Source organism: Elephas maximus, chromosome 1, assembly GCF_024166365.1.
Source record: "Elephas maximus indicus isolate mEleMax1 chromosome 1, mEleMax1 primary haplotype, whole genome shotgun sequence".
NCBI classification, from domain to species: Eukaryota; Metazoa; Chordata; class Mammalia; order Proboscidea; family Elephantidae; genus Elephas; species Elephas maximus.
Window position 1 is genome coordinate 91423787 of NC_064819.1, and position 27556 is coordinate 91451342.

A 27556-nucleotide genomic window follows, 5' to 3' on the forward strand; every position below is an offset into this window, starting at 1 on the left:
CATATGCAAAAGCTGACTTATGAACCCTCAGATAACTCTCCCTGGGGGAGGAAAACTTCAGGGTCAGTGAGCTGGGGCCCCAGAGGTTTCACATGGGCCAGGATGTCCCGGATGGAGCGGCAAGGGATCTTTCCAGAGGTGCTGGAGCCACAGGGCTTGGCACCAGTTGAGGGATCAGGTTTGGGGGAGCCTTCAGGACCCCCACTCAATGCCAAGGTGGAGACAGAAATGCAAGGTTGACCAGAAGAGCTGGACTTGCTGCCACAGGGCTGAAGGATGGTTTTGCCACTGGATTGGGAGCTGGAGCTGCCACTGAAGGGGCCAGTGCTTGGTGGGGAGCAGGGCCCCTGGGAAACACTGCCACAGGGATGGAAGGATGAACTGGAGCTGCTGGAACTGCTGTGGACTCCAGAACCGGAGAGGGAGCAGGGCCCCTTGGAGCCTGTGGAGCCAGTCCGACAAGGCTGGACCCCACCAGAGCCCACAGGCTGGAACACAACAACCGAGGAAGTTCCAGACTGGTGGATGTTGGAACTAGAAGAGCTGTGGCTGGGGATTATTGGGTTGCTGGAGAAGTATTTGCCCTCAGAGATGGGGGGCCCAGCTGCAAAGGAGGGGACTCCTGGGGAGCCTTTGACAGGATTCTCCTTGGTGAAGTAGCCTACAGGGTAGATCTTACCCCCACTGTAGGTCATGCCTGGGACCAAATAATTGTTAGAGGACCCACCTACTACCTCATAACCACCGTTGAACTTGTCTACCACAGAGGTGATAGGGGGACAGGGCTTGCCAGGAAGACCACCATTGCTACAGGGAGCACCTTGAACTGTACTGGGGCCACCAGAGCCATGCTGCTCCACCACCACTACCACAGGCTTCTGACCCCCTGACACGGTGTGGGAGCTGGAGATGTAGGGGCCGAAATGTGAGATAACAGGGCCCCCACTGCAGGGAGAGTCAGGGACATCAGAACTACAGGGGTGCAGGTTAGAGCTGACACTTTGGCCACCACTGCCGGACACCCCAGAGTTCTGGGAACCAGGAAAGCTTGACCCTCCTCCAGTCAGAGAAGGGCTTGGTATGTCTCGGAAAGAACCATTGCTGGTGGGTAGAGCTGAGGCAGACCCTGATTGGGGGCTGATGCTTCCTGACTGGGAGGAGCTGGATGAACCTTGTAGAGCAGAGCCAGATGTGAAGACGTAGCCAGGCGGGGAATGCTCTGTTCCTGGCTTAAATGCTGAAGATCCTGAAGAACCACCCTGGGAGACACTGTATCCGCTGGACCCACTACTGGAGACACTGGAACCACTGGAGCCACCACTGGGGCCACCACTGGAACCACCACTGGAACCACCGCTGGAGCCACCACTGAGGCCACCACTGGAACTGGAAATGGAACTGCTGGAGCTCCTGGAGCCTCTGTGGCTACTGGAACCATCCTTCCCAGTGAGACAGGGGTCATTGGGGGAGGTGATACGGGTGTGGTCCTTGCAGGGGTCTGAGAAGGTCCCGATGCTCTTAGCCAAGGTCCCTGGGGAGGAAAGTAGTGGTTAGTAAGGTCCAGAGAGCCTGGCTTTCTCCCTCACCTCTGAGCCCACTCCAGTACCTGCTACTCTGATTTCTCCCAAGAGGAGCTCAGGGAGGTTTTGCAGTGGAAAAGGAGGGAGAACTGACTGTTGAGTCTCTGAAGGCTGTTGAGATGGCAAAATTAAGACAGTTACATGGCTTTGGGGAGGCAGGGAGGCCAAAGACATACCAGAAAAAAAGAAAATGGAACCCAGAAGTGGGAGGCCTTGAAGAAGTAAACTGAAGACAAGAGGGAATGGAGAAGTGACAGGAACCAAGGAGTCTAAAAGAAAGGACCCCAAATAGGCAGAGTGAGGGAGACCGAGACTCTGAGAGGTGGGGGGCTAGGTCCCAAGGGGCCAAGTGGAAGGAGAAGGCAAAAGACAAAACCATGGGGGGCTGAGGAGGGAAGAAAAAACATAAAAGAAATGCTGGGAAAAGAAAAACCAGGTAGCAAAGGGGCTGAAATAAGGGACAGGGTACCAGAGGGCTAAGATTCAGTCACCAGCTTGCTATGAGAGTCCAGGCCTGGGTGAAGGGTAGAAATTCCATTTCCTGTACCAGCACTGGCCATGCCAGTAAAGCTGGGTGGGGGCCAGGATGTGAGGGCACCCATCTGTTGCTTCAGAGCCTACTGATACCAGTGTGACAGGACACCGCACCCAGAGGCACCCCTGCGCTCACTGGCCCAGCCCAGGGACAGCAGGAGGGAACCCTCTTCTGGGGCTGGTGGCCGTTATCATCTTCCCTCCTTCCCCTCCCAGGCCCACATCTGGCTTCTCTTGACTTACTTCGCTTGGGGATGGGCAACCACTTCTTGCCTTAACTGACTCTTTGCCCCCACCAACCTCCAGGCTCAACTCATCCCCCATCCTTCTTCCTCTCTTCTTCCTTTCACTTGAGTTTCCTCTGCTCACTCCAACCCCTCAGGTCCCAAGTGGTGTGGGCAGAGCTGTGACATTGGGCAAGTTACTAAACCTCTCTGAGCTTTAGTTTATACGTCCAGAGAGCCTGGGTCTGCCCAGCTTTCTCACAGCACCACTGTAAGGACTGTGAGAGAATCTACATGGAAGATGCTTTAGAAAACATAAAGAATTATGATTTCTTATTGCCTGTCATCCTGGAACCCCCACCAGCAACCAGATCTTCATAATCTGTGATGCCCACATTCTCTCCTCAAAAAGAATTCCTCTGCATATCCCTCCATGCCAAATCCCTACTCTACCCACAGCTACCTTCATTCCACTGCACTAATTCAATAAGCATTTCTTCTCTCCTCCTCTTCCCCCTCCCCTCCACCCCACACCACAAACCCTACTCTCCACCCACCCAGACCATGGGGAAGGTCACAGAAATTCCCCAAGGGCCATATATCCAGTGGTCAATAGCACAGGCCCTGGAGTCACCCAGCCTGAGTTTGAACCCTGGCTTGCCTACTTTTTCTAACTTTGTGATCTTCAGCCAGTGTCCTAACCTCTCCGAGCCTCGGTGTTCCCATTTGTAAAATGGGAATAATGAATCTTTGGCAGTTATTGTAATGATCAGAAGGGCTAACGTGTTTAAAGTGCTTAGAGTAGTGTCTAGCACATAAAAAAAAAGGGGGGGCTCTATAAATGGTAGCAATTATTTTTACTACTAATTATCCACTCCTCATCTTCTGGCTCTCTAATAACAATAATAATAACAATGACAGCACAGCAACCCACATTTATATAACCCTTTAGAATTTCCAAAGCACATGTCACTTACATTATTTGAGACTCACAGAGAGGCTATGGCTTGGTGTTATTATTAAGCCTGTTTTAGAATTTCAGAATCTGACACTCTGCAAATTTAAGTAACTCTCCTGAGATGAAAAGGTTGTGAAGCCCGAAGCCCAGGGCTCACACATCAGATGCCAGAGCACCTGCTTTCTCTTTTCTTGCCGTCCTGCTCCAGGCTCTCCCCTCGTGAACTGTGGTCTCTCTCCAGCACTGTATCCCCTCAGTCTTCCCTGACCCAGTGTGAGCATACTGCCTGTCTTTCCCGCTCCCTCTGCTCCCAGGGCCCCAGCCTCCTACCTGGCAGAAGCAGAGCGGCCAGCAACAATGCTATCATCCCGTGCCCTCCCACACGCCCCGTCCGGGGTGCCCTCGAGAAGCCCATCTCCACCGTACAGCTGACTGACAGCAGCTGGTGGACACGCGGTCCTTTATGCCAGGGCTGGACATTCTCGGGACAGGAGTCACTGTGGGCAGGGGAGGGGAGGCGGAGCGGCGGGTGCCCAGGGGAACTTGGCGTGGCAGGGAGGAGCCGAATTAATCAGTGGGGAGCATCTGCCAACTCAGCAACAGCGGTGGCTGCAGTGTGGGGTGCCCATGGCCACAGGGCCGAGCAGTTGCTGCCACCTGACTGGCCTGCCCCTAGCTCCTCATTCGTGCATTGCCCAATATGGCACCTGCCTCCACGGCCGCCCACTCTCAGGCGGCCACTCTCACCATAGGACCCAGTCACCCTGCTGCTTCACTCTCCTCCCTCCCGGTGTTGGCCTGTCCTCCTACTCTCTGTCCTCCCCCAACTTCTGCCTCCCCATCCTTCCTCCACTCCCAACTCTCCATCCTCCTCCTACTCCTGACTCCCCATCCTCCCTCCACACCTGACTCCTCATCCTCCCTCTATTCCTGACTCCATGCCCTCCCCATCCCCAATTCCCCATGCTCCCTCCACTCCCAACTCCACATCCTCCCATCCTCCCTCCATTCCTGACTCCCCATTCTCTCCGTACTCTGAATCCCCATCCATCCACCCTCCCTCCACTCACGATTCTCTGTCCTCCCTCCTCCCCTGACTCTATGCCTTCCCACCTCTCCCAAGTTCCCATTCTTCCCCCACTCTGACTCCCTGACCTCCTCCCACACACAGACAGGGACATTTCAGCTTTCCCCTCAAGACCCAGGTAACTGTTCCAGCCCACCCCACGCCAGGTTTGCAACCCCATCGGGGTTTCCACCACAGCCCCTGGTTGTACACTTTTCCTTGGGATCCTGTCACTCAGCCTGGGCTTTCCATCTCCAGACCTGAGGATCTGCCCCCTCCCCCAGCCTCCACATGTTATCACTGCCCAAGTACTGTGCCTGCCACACACCTTTTATGTGCTCCAACAGTAAATGAACATTTTTCTCTCTGAAACTAGGCATCCACATTCCAGCAACCAGCTCCCTCACCTCTCTCCCTTCTGGGGGACTCCAGGGACAGCTAGGGGGTGCTGGCTGTCAGGGCCTCAGCCTGGGGAGAGGCCTGGGCTGGAGACCCCGTCATAGTTGGGCCTCAGTTACTCACAGGCCACTCACAGCCCTTCCCCCACGGCTGGTGCCCCTGAGCAAGAGGCTAATAAGGCTAATTGGGAAGGTGGTGGCCCTACAGCCAATTAGCAGGCTCCCTGGCCTGGATGAGTGAACAGGAAGCAGCCAGCTCACTTTTGGGTAGGATAAGAGAGGGCCAGCTTTGGGTTCCCGAAGAATGAGAGATAAAGCCAGGATTGGAGGCCTGGAGCCCAGGACCTGTGAAGAGGTCTGGTTTCTCCTCTGACACATTCCCCTCCCTCCTGCTTTACCTCTGGCCCCACCCTGGCCAGTTAATTGCTCACTAGTGTTGCCAAGAGTGTCAGTATCGGAGGGAGAGGCCCAGAGCCCAGCCAAGTTGCTCTCTCCCCTGGCCCAGACCCACCCCAGATAGCATCCTGGAGGAACCCCCGCTCATCTCACCCCTTTCCCATTTGCACAATGTCCCCAGTGTTCTCGAAAGGGCAGCTCCATCCCTAGCATTGTCCAATAGAGCTTTCTTCAATGATGCAAATGTCCTATACCTTCACTGTCCAATATGGTAGCCACTAGCTACATGTGGCTATTGGGCACTTGAAATGGGGCTAGTATAACCGAGGAACTGAACTTTTTATTTTATTTAATTTAAATGTAAATAGTCACGTGCAGCCAAGGGCTACCATCTAGTATAGCCCTTGACTATCTGCCAGCGCTCAGAATGGAGGTGGGAAGGAAGAGCTGTGTGAGAAGAGACAGAAAGTGGTAGTATCCCCTAAGGAAGGTTGATACAGTGACTTTGGGTCCAGGATGACTTGGGTTCAAGTTCCAGCTAGCTACCTGGCTTTGGGCAACTTTCTGAACTTTAATTTCTTCATCTGTAAAATGGGTATGTCTTCAATCATGCCTGCCTTGTAGGGTTTTTGCGAAGGGCCAGTGAGAAATGATCAGAAAGATGAACTGGAGTGAGGGGTGTAGCCCTCCTATCACAGGTTCTCAGCAAATGCTGCCCCCCAGTTGACCCCGTCTGCCTCCACCCACTTTGGGAAAGCAAGTAGGATGCAGTTTTTGCCCTACAGCTCCAGAATCTTATGCTCTCTCCTGGGAATCTGGCCCAGCTGACTCTAGAAGAATCTCCTTGGCTCCCTTCCTGCCCCCAGATAGAACAACAGCCACAAACCTGTGGACAGGGATGCTATTTAACACGGTGTTGTTGTTCTTTCTGAATGTCAGTGGTGCCCCTCCCTGCCTCAGGTCTGTTCCCTGCCAGACTCTTAGGCACTGACTAACTCTGTCCCAAGTCCCATCCCATCCATCCCATCCCATCTCATCCATCCTACATCCCATCCCATTCTTTCCAGGGACTTGGGAGAAGCAGGGAGGGAGCTCTGTGAGCTGGGAGGGGAGTGGCAGAGAGGTGAGAGAGCCCAGGAGCCTATTCCCAAGTGTGGATAGAGAGAAGACAGAGGCACAGCAGGTCCTGTGGGCTATTCTTTTCCAACACAAACTTCCCTGACAAGCCAGAGGTGGCAAAGTTTGTCTTGTTTTCTTCCCCACATTCCTCTCAGGTACTGTCAGACGGCCAGGGCTGAGGAGGCACAGTCTCTCTCTGCCTCCTGCCAAACTTCCAGCCTCCTACACAACACTCGTGTTCGGCCACATTCCTTCCTCTTGCTACTCTCCTCCTGGCCACTCTGTCCCTTCCTGTCCCGCCCTCTCCTCTCCACCCTGCCATCCTGGACCCCCAGTAAGCTCCCCATGTCTGGGCCCCACTGAGCTCATCTTTCATTTCTTGCTGAGATTCTATCTGCTCCCCTGTATTGTACTTTCTGTGTCCCATGGTCCTCACCAGTAACCTTTTCCTCAGCTCAAGCAGTGAAAACCTGAAGCTAATGAGGTCAAGGAGGGATAGGGGGGAAAGGGACATTGACCGATGCCTAGCACAGGCCAAATTCACCTTCTGGAAAACTCTCCTGCTTGATGATGCCCATGGTAGCACAGGTGGGTGTGCTGCATCCCACAGCCTCAGAATCTACCCCAGCCCCAGCCAGCGAGTGCCCTGTGCAATGAATGGAGTGGACACAAAAGTGTGGATGGCACAGGGCAGCCCGGCTCCACCAGAGAAAACCAAGCTCAAAGCAAGAGGCTTCTATAGGCAGGGGACTGGGGGCTCCTCCCTTTTATGTATGAGGCAGGCAGATCACTACCCACTCTACACCACTGCCTTCTACACCAAGCACTGAGTTATCGTGTTCATGATCCTGTGTTTGCAAGTTGCAATGATGAGGAAAAAGAATTTGTCTTTGGCCTCCAGGAGCTGCAGTCCAGCTACATAGAGAGAAGGCTAGAAGCCTCTGGTCACTTGGCTTCCAGGAGGTCGCAGGATTTTTGCTGGGCCGGAGGAATGAGGAGAAGAGCAGAGAGCAGGAATCTCAGACTCAGGACCCTGGGAGGGCTTAGAAATGGTGGCTGGCTTGGGTTGGCATGAGAAGCCTATATGCAGAAGAACAGTGAGGTGGAGGAATGGAGAAATTTTAGTTGATCTCTAACACCAGGCTAGAGTCCCTGGGTGGTGCAGGTAGTTAACGTGCTTGGCTGCTAACAGAAAATGTTGGAGGGTCAAGTCCACCTAGAAATGCCTTGGAAGAAAGATCGGGTGATCTACTTCCCAAAAATCAGCCACTGAAAATCTTTGGAGCACAGTTCTACTCTGACCGTCATGGAGTTGCCATAAGTCAGAATCAACTCAAGAGCAACTGGATAACATCAGGCTAAAGGAACTTGGATTTTATAGGGAATGAGTAGATGTGGGAACTGAAGGATTTTGAATAGGGAAACAGCTGATTCTGAAAGAGTCAGCTATTCAAAATTAATTACTATTTAAATTAATTTGAATGCAAATACTCACATGCTGCTAGGGCCTACCACCTACTCCAGCCCTTGACGACATGTGTTTTCTGTATAATCCACACAACCACCTTTCAGGGAAAAGTACTTTTTCTTCCTTTCCGCAGATGAGGAAACTGAGTTTGCATTGTTTGCCCCAAACCAGTACACTAGTGAGCAGAACAGTTTGGAAAAGAAACCCAAGCCTGTTAGACTAAAAAGCCCAGGTGGGTCGCATTAGCTCTGTGCAGCTGACATCGTGCTATAAATTAATGACAGTGGCTCATGGACAAACCTTAAACTCTGTAAGAACATGTGGGAAATTCCTTGCATGTGTGCATCTTTCTGGAGAGAGGGTCCCCCCTTTCATTAATGTCTCAAAAGTTAAGAAGCCCTAAGTGAGAGAGTCCACAGCACAATCTGTGTCTCTCACTTACCCACGGACTCAGTGGCCTCTTCAGCCCCAAAAGTCAGGGCAGAAATTCTGGAACAAGTTTTGCATGTAGGGGTCCTTGGTAGACTCAGGGCTTAGGCGTGGGAGAAGGGGGAAACATGCAAGTGACAAAAGATAAGAAGAACCTTGAAAACACTATGCTGAGTGGAACAAGTCAGTCACAAAAAGACTAATATTGTATGACCCCTGGTGGCATAGTGGTTAAGCACTCTGCTGCTAACTGAAAGGTTGGCGGTTCAAACCCACTAGCTGCCCCATGGAAGAAGGATGTGACAGTCCCCTTCCATAAAGATTACAGCCTAGGAAACCCTTTGGGGAAGTTCTACCCTGTCCTATAGGGTCGCTATGCGTCGGGATGGACTCAATGGCAGTGGGTTTGGCTTTTTGGCTTGGTGGGGTGGTGGGAAGGAGGGGAAAGGGAAGACGCAATGCTTAGGAAACACTGAGCTTCTGTTACGGGTGATGGAAAAATTCAAGAATGGTAAACGGTGATGGTTGAATAACATAATGGACATAATTGATGTCATTGAACTATACATGTGAAGATTGTAGAAATGGCAAATGTTTTGTTACCAAAAATTTACCACAATAATAATAACAATTTAAAAAAAAAAAGATAGGAAGAGGAAAGGACTGAAAGAGGAGCTTGTTTTGTGGTGGGAGAGGTGGAGGGAGGCCACTCAAAGCTCCCCCGGGGCTCCAGCACCTGTGGCTCTTCCCCTTCTCCACACCTCTCTGTGCCCTGCTCTAGTTGAAGGCATTTTCCTCTCCTCCTCTCTTTCCCCATCACACCCACTCTTCCCGTGATGGACTCACGTCTCTAGCAACAACACCCTCCTCTCCCTGCTGTGGGAAGCTGACGCTCCTGGTCCACTCCCAGGAGGGTAAGTCTCTGGGTTGTTTTTCCTGTAGTAGGGATGGGTGGACGTGAGTCATTCACACTCTTCACCTTGTCTCTCTTGTGACCAAAACATAGAAGGAGAGGGTACATTCTTATGTGGAGGTCCTACCCTATCTGTGCTGGGATGGACCCTCTTTAGCTCAGGGATTCCGAAGTGATTTGCTAAACGTTCTCTAAACCAAAACCAAACCTGTTGCCATTGAGTCAGTTCTGACTTGTGGCAACCCCATATGTGACAGAGTAGGACTGTTCTGTAGGGTTTTGTTGGCTGTAATTATTACAGAAGCAGACAGCCAGGTCTTTCTTCCAAAGCATCAACAGGTGATTTTGAACTGCCAACCTTTAGGTTAATAGAAGAGCAGGAACCTTTTGAGTCACCCAGTTTTATTCTCTACCTCTGGGCCTACTTCTTGGGATGTCCCACCCACATCTGTGGAGTCTTCCCTGTGATAGACGATCAATGGTAGAACCCATGTTCTTCCTGGCCCAACCCCTTCGCCCTCTTCTCAGATAGACTCCGTATGTAGCACATAATCTATGCAGCCCCCATAGGGGTTCAAAACACAACAGAAACTATTTCTCACTGGATTGTGAGCTCCATGACAGAGCAAAGCGCATGTCTGTTCACAGAACTCCAAGCACGTAGCCATGGTAGGCACTAGATGATTTTTTGGAATAAAAGTATGAAAGTGTCCAGGCCACACTTCCCCTTTTTACCTTACTCTGGGACACATCTCCCTGGCCCCAGCCCCTGCCTCCCTACAGCCACACTACCAGGTAGCAAGCCTGGTGTAGTTCTGGGGGGAGTAGTCTGATGACCAAGGACTTGCCTCCAGGAGCACCCCATCCAGGGGGAGGGGAGCAGTCACATGGCGCCTGCTGACCCAGAGCCACTCACCGACTCCCCGTGCTGCCCTTGGGCCTCACCTGGCCTGTCCTCATTCCTCACAGATGACTGCCTCCCCTGAACCACTCCACTGCATTATCCCTTTTCTCTGAGGGATACAACAGCCTCCCTTAGCAAATAACAAGCTCACAGGGCCCTGATAAAGAAGGACTGGGAATTCCCCCTGACGTTGACGGGGAGTGGCAAAGCTAAACCCAAACCCGTTGCCATGGAGTCGATTCCAACTCATAGCGATCCTGTAGGACAGAGTACAACTGCTCCATGGAGTTTCCAAGGAGCGCCTGGTGGATTTGAACTGCCGACCTTTAGGTTAGCAGCGTTAGCACTTAACCACTATGCCACCAGAGTTTCCGTGGCAATGCTGCGTGCCTTAAAAATCCTCTAGGTGATTCTTTTGGGTGCCCCCACACCAGCGTAGCGTTGCCCTAGCTGAGAATCACTGTTCTGGGGAGCTATCTCCATCCCATCCCTCTCCCTCACGATAGACACAATGGTATGGTCTATACTCAGCTTGAAGGTCCTTGGGTGGTGCAAACAGATAAGTGCTCAACTCCTGGCCAAAAGGTTGGCGATTCGAACCCACCCAGAGGAACCTCAGAAGAAAGGCCTGGCCATCTGCTTCCAAAAGGTCACAGCCTTAAAAACCCTGTGGAGCAGTTCTGCTTTGCACACATGGGGTCGCCATGAGTCGGAACCTCAGCTCAACCCTTCCTTCCTTCTCCACTTGGCTCCCTGGGACCCCACTTTCTCCTCTAGAAGTGACCTCCTGGAACGTGGCCTCTTCTTGCACCCCGTCCCCACCCTCTTGGCAGCTCACTGGCACCTCTAAAGGACACAGGAGTGAGGACTGGAGTCAGAGCATTGAATCCAGAAAGAGGATGACTTCAGCAGGAGGGGTCTTGCTCACCCCGCATTTGCCTGAGGTCCCCACCCATCCTGCTTGCCCTAAAGCAGCAGGGAGTCAGCCCAGTAGTAGTCAATCTCCCTGGGCCAAGACTCCATCGCTCTGCTTAAGTCACGTCTGCTTTGGCCACCACCCCTCCTTCATCTTGTGAGGAGGTGAACACAGGCTGTGATTAGCTCCCAGGGTAACAATACTATTTCCCCCTTCCTTCTCTGTACCGTGAGGGAGTGCTAGGGAAACCAGGACTCTTGTCTGCTCATCATGCGTACCTATAAACAGTCCCACTGTGCTGTTAATGCTTTTTACTGTTATTGGTAATCCAGAATTAGAGACCCATCAAGCTCTCTCCCCCATCCGGTGACCATGCAGAAGAGGGTGAGAGGGAGGGCCAGGGCATGGTCTGAATGTGCTCTCTCTGGACGTGTTGTGCTCTCAGGAGAGGCTGACAGACTTGTAGCAGGAGGGTGGTCTAGGCCAGGCGACGCCTTTGGCGCTGTCTGGAATGGGAGCTGCATGGTCCGTGTCCTCTCCTGACTCTGGGTTGTCTGCATCTCTCTGGCCTGAGAGCTCCCCAAAAGCAGCAGCTTCTCCTACTCGCCAGTGTTTCCCAGGGCCCCGAGGCCTCAGCTGGCCCACAGAAGGTGATCATAAACACAGAATGCTATTGGAAAGGCTAGCACCTTGTGTCCAGCTCGGTTCACCTGGACCCCGGGACTAGGACATCTCTACTGGAACAGGCACCGGCCCACTGTAACATTTAGCTCATTGCAAACATTTGCAGGCACAGGGCTTTTTTGATTCTCTCAGTGACTCTAGGAGACAAAGAAAAAAAAAAAAAAAACCGTGGCCGTTGAGTCAATTCCAACTCATAGTGACCCTATAGGACAGAGTAGAACTGTACCATAGAGTTTCCAAGGAGCGCCTGGTGGATTCGAACTGCCAAACTTTTGGTTAGCAGACATAGCTCTCAGCCACTATGTCACCAGGGTTTCTACCCTAGGAGACAGGAATCATTATTTCTCCTTTGAAGGTGCAGACACAAGTTCAGGGAGTTAAGGGTGATGTTTACAACTAAAAACAAAACCCCAAAACAGTTGCTTTTGAGTAGACGCTAGCTCATGGCAACCCCATGTGTGTCACAGTAGAACTGCACTCTGTGGTGTTTCCAATGGCTGTGATCCTTCAAAAGCTGATTGCCAGGTCTTTCTTTCGAGGTGCCTCTAACTGCCACTCTTTCAGTTAGTAGCCGAATGCTTAAGTGTTTGTGCCACCCAGAGACTTCCTGCTTGCTGGGGGTAACTGGGCATTTCACCCTGGAGTCCCGACTGTAGTCTACACACTGCACCAAGCTGTTTGCCCTTTTCTCCTGGGATATTTGTTCCCTCATTTCATTCAGTTCTTGCCCACCTGTCAGCTCCTCAGAGGCCTTCTCCGACTCTGTTTAAAATTGCATCCCCACTCCCACACACATGCACCATCACCCTTTTTTTCCCTCCCCTGCCTCATTTTTCTTCACAGCACTTACCACTACGTGACATCTTATCACACACAGCACGTTTGCCGCTGTCTGCTGTTCACTGCCCCCACTAGAAGCAAGCCCATTGAGGGCAGGACTTTGTGTCTTTGACTGTCCGTGTCATCCACAGCTCTAGAGCGCTGCCTGGCTTGTGGAAGGAACTCAATAAATAATGAGAGAAAGAACGAATGTGTGGGCTGACGGCCCAGGGGCCTGTCTTGCTGCACCTCACATGCCAGGATCCTCTTAGAGGGGTTCACCTTGGTAACTATATTGGCGCCAGTGCCACCTAATGGAGGTGGGGTGGGAGTGGGGGGCGCACGACGTCAGGTGAGGCAGAGAGACAGAGCAAGGACTCTGAGGAAAACGCCTCAGAAGAGTCCCTAGGCTGCCCTCTTGTGGCAGAGCCTGGAACACCCACACATGGGGAGCTTGGTCCCCTCACATTGTGAAATTAAGAGATTATATCAGAGAAATCCCCTAAAGTAGCATCCTAGGGTTACACAGACAGCAAAATGGCAGAGTGCGAATAAGAACCCAGGTTACAATCTGCTGCCCTCACCGGTGTACTATCCTGTCTGCCTCCATCACAGGAGTTGAGATTATGCTGCAAAAGGGCAGGCTATAGGGTGATTGATTACTGACTTTGAGTATATTAAAAAAAAAAAAAAAAAAATGAGTTTATGTCAAGTCGATTCCAACTCATGGTGGCCTCATGTGTGTCAGAGTAGAACTGGGCTCCATAGGGTTTTTGGTTTGTTTTTTTCTTTTCATTTTTCAAATAGGGTTTCAATGGCTGGTTTTTCAAAAGTAGATTACCAGGCCTTTCTTCCAAGGTGCCTCTGGGTGAACTCAAACCTCCAACCTTCTGTTTAGCAGCCGAGCACTTCAACAACTTGCACCACCCAGCAACTCCTTGAGAGGGGAAAAAACCTTAGAAAGTGGGTTTGGTTTAATTCAATAAGTTTTTTGAGCCAGTGCCAGGCACCTGATGAAGCTTAGTGACATAAAATGTACAGTGAGAGAGCTTAAGTTTATACCAAAGGACGTCCCCGGTCAAATGAGTTTGAAATGCAAAATTGGCAGAGGAGTTGGATCCTCCCTCCCTAGCTCCTACCTCAGGGTGTGCTTCTCTCTAACTTTTATCACATTTTATTGCCATGATTTACATGTTTGTTTCCTCCTAGACACAAAGCTCCTGGAGGGCAGGGAGGACTGAAACTGCTTCCTGGGGTTGTCACCATCACCTCTTACAAACACACAGTGGATGCTCAATAAAAGTGTGTCGTGTGTGGAAATGGATGGATGAATGAGTAGTTTGGAGTCTCCCTGCCTGGAGATCTTCAAAGAAGAGAAGACAACCGTCTTTTCTGTCTGATCCAAAAACACTGTTCACCTGCCCAAGGGCCAAGGGCTAAGCCTGATGCTCTCTCAAGGTAACTTGCAGCTTTGTTGAGTTGGTTTCTAGAATTAAATTATACCATGATACTAGCTCTAGGCTCTTCGCTTTCATTGGCCAAGCATTCGTTGACAACTTGCCATATCTGAGTTTCTGAGCTGTTGTGCCCATATATCTGTGATCCTATTCTATTATTTAGTTCTATGACTCCATGTTAACATAAGACATCATGCTGTCCCAGCCTTATTCACTCCTAGGTGAGGTCAGCCAAGGCAGATGGGGAGAAACCCAGCATTGTCTAATAGGAATGGATAAGAGTTCCCCTATGTTAATATTCCATACCATCCAGTCCCACTCCGTCTCTTCCCCAGCTAATAAGCACAGCATATTTAACTGTTGATACCCACTGGCGGCATAGTGGTTAAATGTTACAGCTGCTAACCAAAGGGTTGGCAGTTTGAATCTGCCAGGCGCTTCTTGGAAACTCTGTGGGTCAGTTCTACTTTGTCCTATAGGGTTGCCATGAGTTTGAATCGACTCAACAGCACTGGGTTTTTTTTTTTGTTTTTTTTTTGAACCCACTGGCTATTAATAGGTATCAAAATCTCCAATTACATCATGCCTCCCCCTTTCTCTCTCCCACTCATCCACCTGTTGAGTTGTACTGGGAAGAACTGGTTGGGAGCCAGGCAGACCTGTATCTAGTCTTGACATTGGCACTTGTGGTATGTCTTGGACAGATGAGTTACCTTTCTCAGCTGTAGTTTTCTCAGCTGTGAAAGGGGGCTACTAATCGTTTTATTAAACACCTTCTGGGCCAGGTACTCAGAGAGAAGTAAAGGATAGAAACACAGACGAGGCACAGTCCCTGCTGTGGGGAAATAAATGAAAACCATCCAAGCGAGAATGAGCAAAGGCGATTTATTCGACCATCATCACTTGTGTCTGGTAGAGACTGCAAGGCAGGGAGAAGAGTGGGAAAGCTGTATAGTGGAGAAAAGGGAAAGCTGATTGGAGGCTGTTGGCATAGGGAATCTGCAGTGAGACTAACTAGAAGTAGGGCATCCGATATTATTGGTTGTTGTTAGCTGCCTTCAGGTTGGGCCCCTGACTCATGGTGATCCCATGCACAAAGGAACAAAATGCTACCTGGTCTGCACTATCCCCACAATTGCTTATGGATTGGACTATTTTGATTCATAGGGTTTTCACTGGCTGATTTTTCAGAAGTAGATCTCCATGCCTTTCTTCCTAGCCCATCTTAGTCTGGAAGCCCCACTGAAACATGTTCAGCGTCACAGCAACACACAGGCCTCCACAACAGACAGGTGGTAGCTATGCTTGAAGTGCACTGGCTGAAATTGAACCCAGGTCTCCCACATGGAAGGTGAGAATTCTACCACTGAACCTAGTTGCCTTTCTCCAGTCAGTCCTGAATTGAAAGTGAGGGCAAATATTAGGGAAGTGGGCAGTGATTAATCAAGTCCTAGCCCTTTGGGGCTGGTTGTTACAGAGGTTGTTGTTTAGCTTTCTGAACTGGTTGCTGAGGATAGTGGTTTGGCTTCCTATGCAGGTGCTGCAAGTTGTGGGTGAGAGTTCTATTTTTATATATGGTCTGGCCATTGTTTGTGTATTGAGTCTCTCCTTGCCCTCAAGAAGCATAAGCTTTACAAGGCAAAAACACATGGAAAGCAACCCAATGTTGTAGAGGCTAAATAAGATGGCAGGATACAAAGAGACCTAGCTCATTGCCTGCATTCTCAGGGACTCCATTCCTTTCCCTCATTTTCTCTCTCATCTGAGATTTGTTTTTTCTCTTTTCCTTTCCCAGCTAGCACCTTCTCACTGGCTTGGGAGGTTGCTGAGGGTCATCCCATCCCTCCCTGCCACAGCACACCCAGACACATGTGTGTCCCCAGCCCCTGGGCCCAATTCTGACAGAGGAGAAAGATGTGTTGGATACGAGCTCCTGTGCCTGGCACCCAGACCTTCCCAAATTTGCTCTCCAACTACCTGTCCAACAGAGTCTCCATCTTCTCCAGGTTATAAACCCTTCACTCCAGCCATTTCAGGAGTCCCTAGGTGGCACACATGGTTAAGCACTTGACTACAGGTAGTCCCCGACTTATGACATATTTGAGTTACTACAAACTGCACTTATGACCACCCATTTTGTTTATCTTATTATTAGTAATACGTACTACATTCTACGTAGCACAGCATTTGCTAATGTTATCATTCTCATCCCAACCTCTAAAGACAAATGAAGACCCAATTTATAAAGATACTGATAAGAAAAGGGAATAGTAATGAAAACTAAAAAAAAGATAATATGACTTAAGTCAGAATTGACTTAGGACGGAGTCATCAGAATGGAACCCCATGGTAAGTGTCATGGATTGAATTGTGTCCTCCCAAAATATCCGTCAACTTAGCTGGGACATGAATCCCAGCATTATGTGATTGTCTACCATTTTATCTCTGATGTGATTTCCCTATATGTTGTAAATCCTGTCACTATGATGTAATAAGATGGATTAGCGGCAGTTATATTGATGAGGTCTACAAGACTAGGTAGTGTCTTAAGCTACTCTCTTTTGAGATATAAAAGAGAGAAGAGAGCAGAGAGATATGGGGACCTCATACCACCAAGAAAGCAGTGCAGGGAGCAGAGCACGTCCTTTGGACCTGAGGTCCCTGTGCTGAGATGCTCCCAGACCAAGGGAAGACTGATGCATCACAAGGACCTTCCTCCAGAGCCCACAGAGAGAGAAAGCCTCCTCCTGGAGCTGGCACCCTGAATTTGGACTTCTAGCCTACTGGACTGTGAGGGAATAAACTTCTCTTTGTTAAATCCAACCACTTGTGGTATTTCTGTTACAGCAGCACTAGGTGACTAAGACAGTAAGTCAGGGACTACCTGTACTAGCCAAAAGGTTGGTGGTGTTTCAACACACCCAGAGTTTTCTCAGAAGACAGGCCTGGCCATCTGCTTCCAAAAGGTCACAGGCCTTGAAAACACTATGGAACAGTTCTACTCTGCATACTTGGGGTCACTAAGAGTCAAAGTGGAACTGAAGGCAAAAAACAACAACGACCAGGCATTTCAATCTACTTTCTGTGTCCAAACTCATCATTCATTAATGAAATCAGCCATTCATAAAACATGCATTAAGTGTCAATTAAGACCCAGGCGCTGGGAAAAAAAAAAAAGAGTAGCTGCTGAGGCTGCTTATGTACCACCAAAAACCTCATGGAATACTGTTTCTCAGTTTGGAGGTTTAGGGTCATGGTTTCTTGGGACATCCCAGTTAACTGACTGTCTTAGGCTGGGTCCTCCAGAAAAGCAAAACCAATGAGGCATCTACATATACATATATAGAAAATATATAGAGAGATTCATTTCAAGGAAATGGCACACAGAAAGTCCCAAGTCTGTGGATCAGGCTGGCGACATCTGACTCACATACCTGCAGGGGCTGGTGAACCCAAGATCAGCAGGTTAGACAACAGGCCTCTGGCTCACAGGCTGTGAAGGCTGACAAATCCCAAGACTGGGAGGTAAGCTGCTAGCTCAAGTCCCAAGAACCAGAGGTCAGATGAACAGGAACAGGAGCCAACTGCAGAACCTAGAGAGAGCAAAACCCCCAAGCCTTGCCAGAAAGTCTACCTATATTGGATGCAGGCTACTCCTCCAAGGAAACTCTTTTTCAATTGATTGGCTACTCATAGCAAATCCCCATCATGGAGGTGATCATATTACATCAGATCTCATCATGGAGGAGATGACATCATTACATGACTGCCAAACTACATCATAACTGCCAAGCCACTGAGAATCATGGCCCAGCCAAGTTGATACAGAACCTTAACTATCACACTGGCCTAATAACATGTTTAGTGATTCTATTCTACCTCAGTGCACTGGTTTTTTTTTTTTTTTATTCTACCTCCTAGTTCCTGGTATAGTGCCTGGAGTCTTAAAAGCTTGCAGGCAGCCATCCAAGGCACAACAATTGGTCTCTATTCACCTGGAGCAAAAGAGGAAGAAGGACCATCAGGAACAGGAGGAGGATATGGAATGTGTTGGTAATTGCCTCGATGAACAATTGCCTCCTCTGCCATGAGACCAGAAGAACTGGATGGTGCCCAGCTACCATAATTGAACATTTTTGATCGAAGTTTCTATAGAAGAATCCTGATCAAAAGGGATAAAATGCAGACCAGAATTTCAAATTCTCATGGACTCCAGACTTCCAGGAGCCATGAAGGTTGGATGAAGTCCTGAAACTATTACCCTAAGATAATCTTTAACCTTAGAAATATCCCCTGAAGCCTTCTTAAAACCAAACAATAGTTTAGCCTAACTAGTAAAAAAAAAAATGAAGAAAACCCTGGTGGCATAGTGTTAAGTGCTATGGCTGCTAACCAAAATGTCGGTAGTTGAATCCACCAAGCACTCCTTAGAAACTCTATGGGGCAGTTCTGCTCTGTCCTATAGGGTCGCTACGAGTTGGAATCAATTCAACAGCAGTGGGTAGTAAAAAATGTCTGTCTTGAGCATTATTCTCTTTCAAGAACTATCTAACCCATTGCCTTGGAGTCAAAGTAGAACTGCCCTGTAGGGTTTTCAAGTAGCAGCTGGTGGATTCGAACTGCCAAACTTTCTTTGGTTGGCAGCCAAGCTGTTAACCACTGTGCCGCCAGAGCTCCAAGATCCATCTTTATGGGATCAAACTGACAACAGTAACTTGAATTTATGTTAATGGAGGAAGAACAACTCAGGAAAGGAGGGTGAGAATAGGTGCACAACTTGGAGAATGTAATCAATGTCACTAAATGGTACATGTACAAACTGTAGAATTGGTGTATGTTTTGCGGTGTATATTCTCAACAACAGCAACAAATAAATAAAAATTTAATTTAAAAAATACCAGCAACTAGGGTCACACAACAAGGGGTGTATACATTTTTCTATAAGAAATTAGCCTGAGCTGTAAACTTTTGCCTAAAACACAGTAAAAAATACCCATGCACTGTATTCTGTGTCAGGTAGCAAAAATGAATAAAGAGGTGGAATAACGTAGTGGTTAAAATCGTAGACCTTGGAGTAGGGCAGACCTGAGTTGAAAGCCCAGCTCTGCCATTTGTCCTCTGAATGACCTTGTATGAGTCACTGCCTCTGTTTCTGTCTTCTGCACAGCGGGGCTAACGATAGGGTTGTTGTGTAAATTAAGTGAGAGCTTAATCCGTAGAGCATTTGGCATGCTCAGTAAAAAGTAGCTGTAATAGAGGGGGAAGGGAGAAAGATGAATAGATGGCCCACAGAGCATTTTCAGGACAGTGAAACTATTCCGTATTATATTGTAATGGTAGACACACGACATTACGCATTTGTCAAAACCCATAGAACTGCACAACATAAAGAGTGAAACCTAATGTAAACTGTAAACAAACAAAAAAAGGTAGTTGCCATGGAAAGTATGAGTGGGGCGTACAAGTGGGCAGGGAAATGCAGAAGTGGGACCTGGATGTGAAGGAGGCCAAGCAAAGGTGAGGAACCACGCAAAGTTTCATAGAGGGCAACCGAGGGTCAGAGGGGACTGGAGCATTTATACCCCCATTTTGGCAGTCAAAAGTCCCTAGGTGGCGCAGCTTGCGCTTGGCTACTAAACGAAAGGATAGCAGTTCCAACCCACCCAGCTGAGCCTAGGAGCAAAGTCCTCTTCGTCTGGTTCTGTAAAGATTAAAAAAAAAAAGATTACCAGTTGCTAAAACAAACAAACAAAACAAAACAAAACAACAGCCAACAAAACTCTGTGGAGCCGTTCTACTCTGTACCACACGGGGGTAGCCATGAGTCAAAATCGAAGCCACTGCAATGAGTTTGGGTGTCTTGGTTGTCAGCCATGGCTTCAGGGCTGGGGGAGGAGGACAAAAATTTCCAAGGGCTTCCAGCACTCCCAGCACCAGGAAAAGGTACCTGCAGCCAGAGGCACACTGTAGGGACCGAAGAGCACTGGGAGTCAGTGTGCACAAAATAGTCAAGGATGGAGAAGAAACGTGCAAAACACAGTCTCTGCCCCGAGAGGCTCACAGCCTAGGAGGGGAAGGCGGAGGTGAGTACATCACTGAGGTCGGAGTTTTGTGCTAGACACAACCGCACCACAGACTGGGGGACGCGGGAAGGGGCGGGGGAGGAAAGTCTTTCACTGAAGAGAAATACAGAAGTCGGTCACTCCAGGCAAGAGGGGACAGGGCAGCACGCACAAAGGCAGAGGCCTGATGTCTGATGTCACCCGATGCGCACAGGAGCAAGGTTGGGTCTTGAGGGGACCAGCGAGCACCCGGGGTGCAAGAGCCTTGGGGGCTGGGTGGAAGGCAGGCAGTTTCTGATGCTGCGCGTTCGCGCAAAGCTCCTGGGCCGCCTCTTCCTGGACTGTCCTGCTACACGTTCTGCCCTTACCTCCCGGCCCTGCTCCAGCCTCCTCCTCCTAGAAGCCTCCCCGGACTATTCCAGCTCACTGTGACTTTTCCGGCTCTGAACTCATGGCGTTTACTGCCAAGACTATTTTGGGGCTTACTCACGTAGTTAATTATATTCATCTTTACTGTCTGTGACACTGATATTTAATTTTTGCATGTAAGTCCACCTGGTCTCCACCAGCTTAATTGTAAGTTCTCTGAGAGTGGAAACTGTATATTTTTTATTCTTTATATTCCCTCACCACAACTGGCATTGGTGGGTATATGAAGGGTATAAGGTAATGTATGAACAAACAGGTGAATCTAGTCTACTTAGAAGAAGAAGAAGAAAAAAAAGTTGCCATGCTGTCGTTTCCGACTCATAGCAACCTTGAAAACCAAAAACCCCTTTCCCGTCGAGTTGATTTCTACTCATAGCGACACCATAGGACAGAGTAGAACTGCCCCATAGGGTTTCCAAGGAGTGGCTGGTGGATTCCAACTGCCGACCTTTTGGTTAGCAGCGGAACGCCTAATCACAGCGCCACCAGGGCTCCCACAGCAGCCTTACCAAGACCCAAACCTGTTGCGGTTGAGCGGATTCCGACTCATAGCGACCCTATAGGACGAAATAGAACTGCTCCATAGGGTTTCCAAGGAGTGGCTGGTGGATTCAAACTGCTGACCTTCTGGTTAGCAGTCGTAGCTCTTAACCACTACACCACCAGGGTTTCCATAGCAACCTTACCCAACTCTTACCCAACCCACTGCGGTCCAGTGGATTCCTACTCACAGCGACTCTACGGCAACCCCCCCAAAACCAAAAAACCAAACCCGTTGCCGTCCAATCGATTCCGACTCATAGTGACCCTATAGGACAGGGTAGAACTGCCTCACAGAGTTTCCAAGGACCGCCTGGCGGATTTGAACTGCCGCCCTTAAGGTTAGTAGGGTAGCACTTAACCACTACGCCACCAGGGTGAAAACCTTAAAAAACACCCGGTGCCTTAAAAAAGGCCTATTAAATTCTACTGCCGGAGGTAGTGGTAGAATTCCCGCCTTCCATGCAGGAGTCCCAGAATTGATTCCTGGCAAACTGCCATCACTTGTCTGTCGGGGAGGTTTGCGTGTTGCTTTGGTAAATAGATGTCAGTGGAGCTTCTGGACTAATACAGACTAGGAAGAAAGGCCTGGCAATTTACTTTAAAAAAAACCAGCCAGTGAAAACCCTATGGAATTGGTGTATATTCTGTGTATATTCTCAACAACAACAAAAAATAAATTATACATTAAAAAAAACAAAAAACAACCCTATGGCTCACAATACTCTGAGCCCATTGGGCATGGGGTTGCCATGAGTCCACCAAGTTAATGGCAGCTAACAACAACCACAACAAATTCTACTAGACTTACTCCTACAATTCTTTTGTGTTCTAAAATTATGTCTAAACCCTAAATTTAATTTTGTTTCAGTCTCACCGCTTACAGGTTTTAATGGGAATTCCTACGTCAGCAAACAGAGCCCTAAGGGGTGAATTTTAAGGTCATCCACCCTCAATTTCTTTTAGTCTCTCTTCAATCCAGCCCTGATAGCCACTCAATTGATTCGGCTATCGGGACCTATGGGCTTTTAACTTTACTGCTCAAATACCATCCCCCCTCCCTGCCCCGTAAGGAATTTTGAAAAACTCTCTACCCCTTATACATTTTTAAGTCAACATCTAACATTTTTAATCATAAGTTTAAATAGTTGCAAAGTGTGTAATTTCCAGGGAGTTGTAAATATTTACATATTAAGACAAAAGTCACTGCACTATGAAATTTTGTATCCATTAATATACCCTTTAAGAAGTCAGCAAGCCCTTTAACCAGTCAGAAAGTTTGCCTTGTTTTTTTTTTTTTTCTTCCTTTTCCATTCCACTTTCCCTACAGAATTATAAAACTCAAGAAATATAATTCAATACTTGGAAGTCTTTTACTACCTATCTCTGTAACAACAATATGTATATAAATTCAAATGTATTTCCTCTTACCACAGACTCTAAGTACTAACAGCAGTTGCTCTGCACTGAATTTATAATTACAGGTAGTCCCCGACCCATGATAGGGTTCCATTCCAACTACTAAAAAACTCCATTGTAAATCAGTTCTGACGTAACTCTAATACCTCATTTTTTTTTAAGTTTTCATTATTATTGCCTTTTATTATCAATATCTTTATAAATCTTTATTTGTATTTCGAGGTTGGAAACATTACATCAGAGAATGATAACATCAACAAATTACATGCCACAACATTGTATATAGTACATATTACTAATGATAAGATGTACACACACAAAAAAGAAAAACTGGACAGTTGTTAAGTGTAGTTTGTCATAACTCAGGTGTCATAAGTCAGGGACTACCTGTATAATTCTGAAAAGATACAATTGATCAACACTACAAATATTGATGACTGTGTCGCAGTGGTTAAAGTGCACAGCTGCTAACTGAAAAGTTCTCGGTTCAAACCCACCAGAGACTCTGCAGGAGAAAGATACGGCAGTCTGCTCCTATAAAGATTAAAAAAATAAAAAAATAAAGATTACAGCCTTGGAAACCATATGGGGCAGTTCTACTCTGTCCTAGAGGGTCACTATGAGTCAGAATCAACCCAGTGGCAATGGGTTTGGTTTTTCTTTTTTTTTGGTTAAATATAAGATGTAAACTTTTATTGAAAATGCATCTTACTGATCAAAAGGGAGAAAATGCAGAACAGAATTCAAATTCTCAGAGAATCCAGATTTTCTGGAGCCATGGAGGCTGGACACCCCCAAAACTATTGTCCTGAGATAACCTTTAAACCTTAAACCAAACATATCCCCTGACCAGACTTGCTGGCCTGACAGAGACTGGAGAAACCCTGAGAGTGTGGCCCCTGGACACCGTTTCAGCTCAGTAATGAAGTCACTCCTGAGGTTACCCTTCAGCCAAAGACTGGACAGGCCCATAAAACAAAGTGAGGCTAAAGTGGCACACCAGCCCTGGGGCAAGGACTAGAAGGCAGGAGGGGATAAGAAAGCTGTTAATAGGGAACCCAAAGCTGAGAAGGGAGAGTGTTGAAATGTCATGGGGTTGTTAACCAGTCTCATAAAACATGTGCACTGACTGTTTAATGAGAAACTAGTTTGTTCTGTAAACCTTCATCTAAAGTACAATTTTAAAATATATACATATGTATATGGAAACCCTGGTGGAGTAGTGGTTAAGTGCTACGGCTGCTAACCAAAGGGTTGGCAGTTCAAATTCACCAGGCGCTCCTTGGAAACTCTACGAGGCAGTTCTACTCTGTCCTATAGGGTCGCTATGAGTCGGAATTGACTCGACGGCACTGGGTTTGGTTTTGGGTACATATATCTCCCCTGAAGTCTTAAAACCAAACAATTGTTTAGCTTAATTAGTAAAGAATGTCTGCTTGAGCATTATGCTTTTTTAAGATCTATCTGTATGCAATCAAATTGACAACAGCCAACTTGAAAGATTAGATAGGAACCTTAGGGGGCAGTGAGTTTATGTCAGTAGGGGAGGAACAACTCAGAAAAGGAGGGTGAGAATGGTTGTACACCTTGAAAAATGTAATCAAAGTCACTGTATTGTACATGCAGAAATTGTTGAATTGGTATGTGTTTTGCTGTGTATATTCTCAACAACAAAAAATAAAATATTTTTTTAAAAAGAAAGAAAATGCATCCCTTAATGAGCTGGAAAGGTTGATACTTGTAATTGACCTGTTTGGTAGTCCCAGGAAGAGCAGCCTGGATCCAAGAAAAGGGTCAGGGAGAAATATGAATGTCTTTGTAACTCTGATAGTTATATTTCCAACCCTCCTGCTGAGCCCCACATCCTTATACATTATGGACAACACAGAAACTCAAATTACTTCCAAATTTCATTAAGTTAATACTGTGAGAAGGGTATCTGAATATTCAAAGACCTAAAATCATTAACAGGAAACCCTGGTGGTATCGTGGTTAAGGGCTATGGCTGCTAAAAGGTCAGCAATTTGAACCCATGGGGCACTCCTTGCAAACCCTATGGGGCAGTTCTACTCTGTCCTGTAGGGTCACTATGAGTTGGAATTGACTCAATGGCAACAAGTTTGGTTTTTGTTTTTTAATCATTGACAAAGCAGCAGCCTAGATCAAAATTAAGAGTATATTGTTTTTATTTTTCCATTTCAAGAAAGTTTGTACTGTCATTGCCTGCTGATAGTTCCAGCTGTGGCCACCAGGTGACAGCAGAGAACACAGTGTCGCCAGCCCTGTTCCCAGGGAAGCGGGAGAGGAGGTGGGAAGGAGGTCGGAGAAGCAGAGGGAGGGGAGAGGCCTGGATGTAAGGCAGAGGTGCATGCTTAGGCTGTCAGAGGAAAAAGGAGGGCAAATGTGAGAATATCAAAAGGGTATAGAAAATACTGAGAACAACACCTCAGGGTTCAGAATAAAATTGAGGGGACGAGAAAAGGAATTGAGGAGTTAGGCTAAACTGGGGAGACTTTCATGGGAATTCAAAGGGTAGGGGTGGGCTTGGGTGCACTCTGCCTGGAGAATTGGGTGCTCACCCAGCGAGGGTGCCTGGAAGCAGGAGCTCTCTGCCTGGCTATCTGTACTCCTGCCGGGGCAGGTCAAGGTCTGGCTCCTCCTGAGACCCGTGGTCCATCTCAGGGGAAGGCGGCCAGGGGTTTTCTGGAGGCTGGGGTCCTGCCGGCCAGGGATCATCAGGCCGGGGAGGTTGAGGCAGATCTGTTGTAGGGGGCTTGGGGGGCCAGACTCCAGTTTCAGGCAGGTCTCTCCAGGGACGATTGGGGCCTGGAGGTGGAGGGTCCTCAAAGATAGGGGGCACCCCTGGCCAGGGGTCACCGGGGATTGGGGGGCCCTGAGGCCATGCTGGGGAGCCCTCTTCCTCGTGGGCCTCTTTGGGTGAGGGAGTGGGGTGGTCCCCGCTGCCTGAGATGCCTGTAGAGGAGAGAGGTAAGAGGTATGTAAGGGCCAGATCCCCCTCACTACAATTCGAGGGACATAGGCTCTCTGGGATGAGCCACAGCCCCAGGGAAACATATCCCACAAACTACCCTCAAAGGTAACTCTCAAAGAGCTCTCTCACATTTACAAAATGTTGAAGTGATCTTAAAATGACGTGAAAATCCCATATTGATCTGAGCTATTGACTTGACCAACTTTAAACTGACGCCTCAAATAAGCTCCATCCACCCTTGGCTGGGACAGCCAACTGGCATGGACCCTAAGCTGGTCTGCAGGCTCAAAGTGGTCTACACCTTGGCCCCATGTGACACCCAGATCTCACTTCCACAATGACCTCCACCCACCTTAGTTCAGACCCCAGGTCTGATGAGATACTCGCCTGCACACCAAATTCTAATCTAAATCTCCACACAGAGCTACCCCTGAACCCGCCAAAACACACCTTCCAGCATCATCTGATTGTGAACTCTAACCCTCATGCGAATTCCCAGAATCTCCTTCACTGCTCTGCATCCCATTCGCCCCTTTCCTTCTTAGCGGGCAACCTGGCCTCACCTGGACCATCCCCCATCACCCCCAAATTACACTCAAAGACTCTATTCCTAGCTCACCTTGGGAGCACAGGCAAAGGACCAGGATCCCCAGTAGTTTCCAGCTGAGTACCATGGCTGTCTCCTGACCCCCAAAGTAGGGGGTGTGAGCTGTCTGGGTGTCTGGGAACCCAAGAGGCTTTATAGGCAAGGAGGCAGAGGAGGAAGCTAATCTCTGGGGAGGAGCCAGCCCAGTGACTCAAGGACTCTCATCAGAACCTAACTGGTCGGACTTGTTTGGAAGGTCATGACTAATATATAGCCTCTGACGATAGTGGCACCTCTCATTTTAGTACTCCAGCCCATGGCCCAGCCGCCTGGCTCTCCCAATCAGTGACCCAGGGATCACCTTACCCTTGTTTTCATGCCCCCTCTATCCACACCCTGCAGCTATCAGTACCCATCTTTTACCCCCATAATCACAGAGACGTCCACCTTTCATCCCTCATGGCAGTTGGAAGCCAAAGAATGGGAGCCAACCACGCGTGGGCAAGCAGTCTAATTACAGGGCTAGCAGGCAGGACGCGCTGGCCAGGGGCCTTTGAACCCCTAGATGCAGCTAGGGTACCTCAGCCAGTGCAGGAGCCTCCCCAGCCGCCTCCACTGTGAACACTCCAGGTGGGCTTAGTTCTTCCCTGGAACATGGCCCCTCATGACCTAGGCATGCGGCTCTCCAGGAAGCCTTCTTCAGGCATGGCTCTCCAGGATCTGTCTTCTTCAGGCTTGCTGAGTTCAGGAGGCCTCCCAAGCAGGTGCATGCGAGGAATTCCATCCAGGAGTTTCCTGGGGTCATTACAGATGAGGAAGGAAACATGATGACATCCCGATTCCTGCTCCCCACCCAGAGTAGATCAGTCACAGCCCCAAGGCTCAGGAAACTGCCTCAGCCTCTCCCTCCTCCCTCAGGACTCCTCTCTGCCCCCTGCCCCACTCCCCTGTTCCTTAGCTCCAACCTTCTCTGCCCACCTCCTCCCTCCCCTCAGCTTTGCCTCTCTGGATCTCAGCTTACTTGTTTAAGCCTGAGTTTCCCCCCTGGCATTTTTCCTCATGAACATCTCTGCCTATAGGTCTAATACGCCTCTCGGAAGTCCAAAACTCAATTCCTCTCTAAGTTGTCTCCCATCTGGTCTGCTCCACGACAATGAAGGATACCCACCCTGTGGTTCAAGTTGAAAACCTTCATTCCTCTTCTCATCTCCCCTCCTTCACCCCTACCCAACCCACCTGCAAAGCGCATCTGCGCCACACCCGAAACCCAGCCACTTCCTGCCCATTTCCCCTGAGCCTGAGCCACCGCCATCTCTCTTAAACCTGTTGCCATTCAGTCAGTTCTGACTCATGGCCGTCCTATGTGTTACAGAGTAGAACTGCTCCATAGGGTTTTCTTGGCTATAATCTTTATGGAAGCAGGTAGCCAGGACTTTCTTCCACAGCACCGTGTGGGTTCGAATCACCAACCTTTAGGTTACTAGTCTAGCACAAACCGTTTGTGGCATGCTATACTCCCTTAATACCCTCATTGTGTCTCCTTGTTCAGTTCCATCACATTACTGTATTTTCACAGCACTTAACTGTTGTTTGAAGTGAAACTGCTTGTTCACATATCAAAAAAAAAACCCAAGCCCACTGATTCTGATGCAGCTGCTCCATC

At 48.7% G+C, this 27556-nt stretch overlaps 2 protein-coding genes across 4 annotated transcripts; both read right to left on the bottom strand.

Annotated features, from left to right (window-relative positions):
- Positions 1-17: 17 nt before the first annotated feature.
- Positions 18-27106, bottom strand: CDSN (corneodesmosin). 3 transcript variants are annotated; one of them, XM_049887995.1, is made up of 3 exons: positions 3627-3711; positions 1126-1531; positions 18-1074 (listed from the first exon to the last, which is right to left on the bottom strand). In XM_049887995.1, exons 1-3 carry the CDS (start codon positions 3709-3711, stop codon positions 18-20), a joined length of 1548 nt encoding a protein of 515 aa, XP_049743952.1. The 3 variants fall into 3 exon arrangements, 1 of the variants encoding a protein (XP_049743952.1); XR_007517944.1 differs by lacking the exons at positions 18-1074; positions 3627-3711 and adding exons at positions 26474-26688; positions 27062-27106 and having other exon boundaries at positions 1510-1531; XR_007517945.1 differs by lacking the exons at positions 18-1074; positions 3627-3711 and adding exons at positions 26474-26688; positions 27058-27106 and having other exon boundaries at positions 1510-1531.
- On the bottom strand, positions 22756-26111 carry PSORS1C2 (psoriasis susceptibility 1 candidate 2). Its single transcript, XM_049888413.1, has 3 exons — positions 25927-26111; positions 24895-25288; positions 22756-22849 (listed from the first exon to the last, which is right to left on the bottom strand). The coding sequence occupies exons 1-2, from the start codon at positions 25979-25981 to the stop codon at positions 24933-24935; spliced, it is 411 nt and encodes a 136-aa protein (XP_049744370.1). The 5' UTR covers positions 25982-26111; the 3' UTR covers positions 22756-22849; positions 24895-24932.
- Positions 27107-27556: the final 450 nt, after the last annotated feature.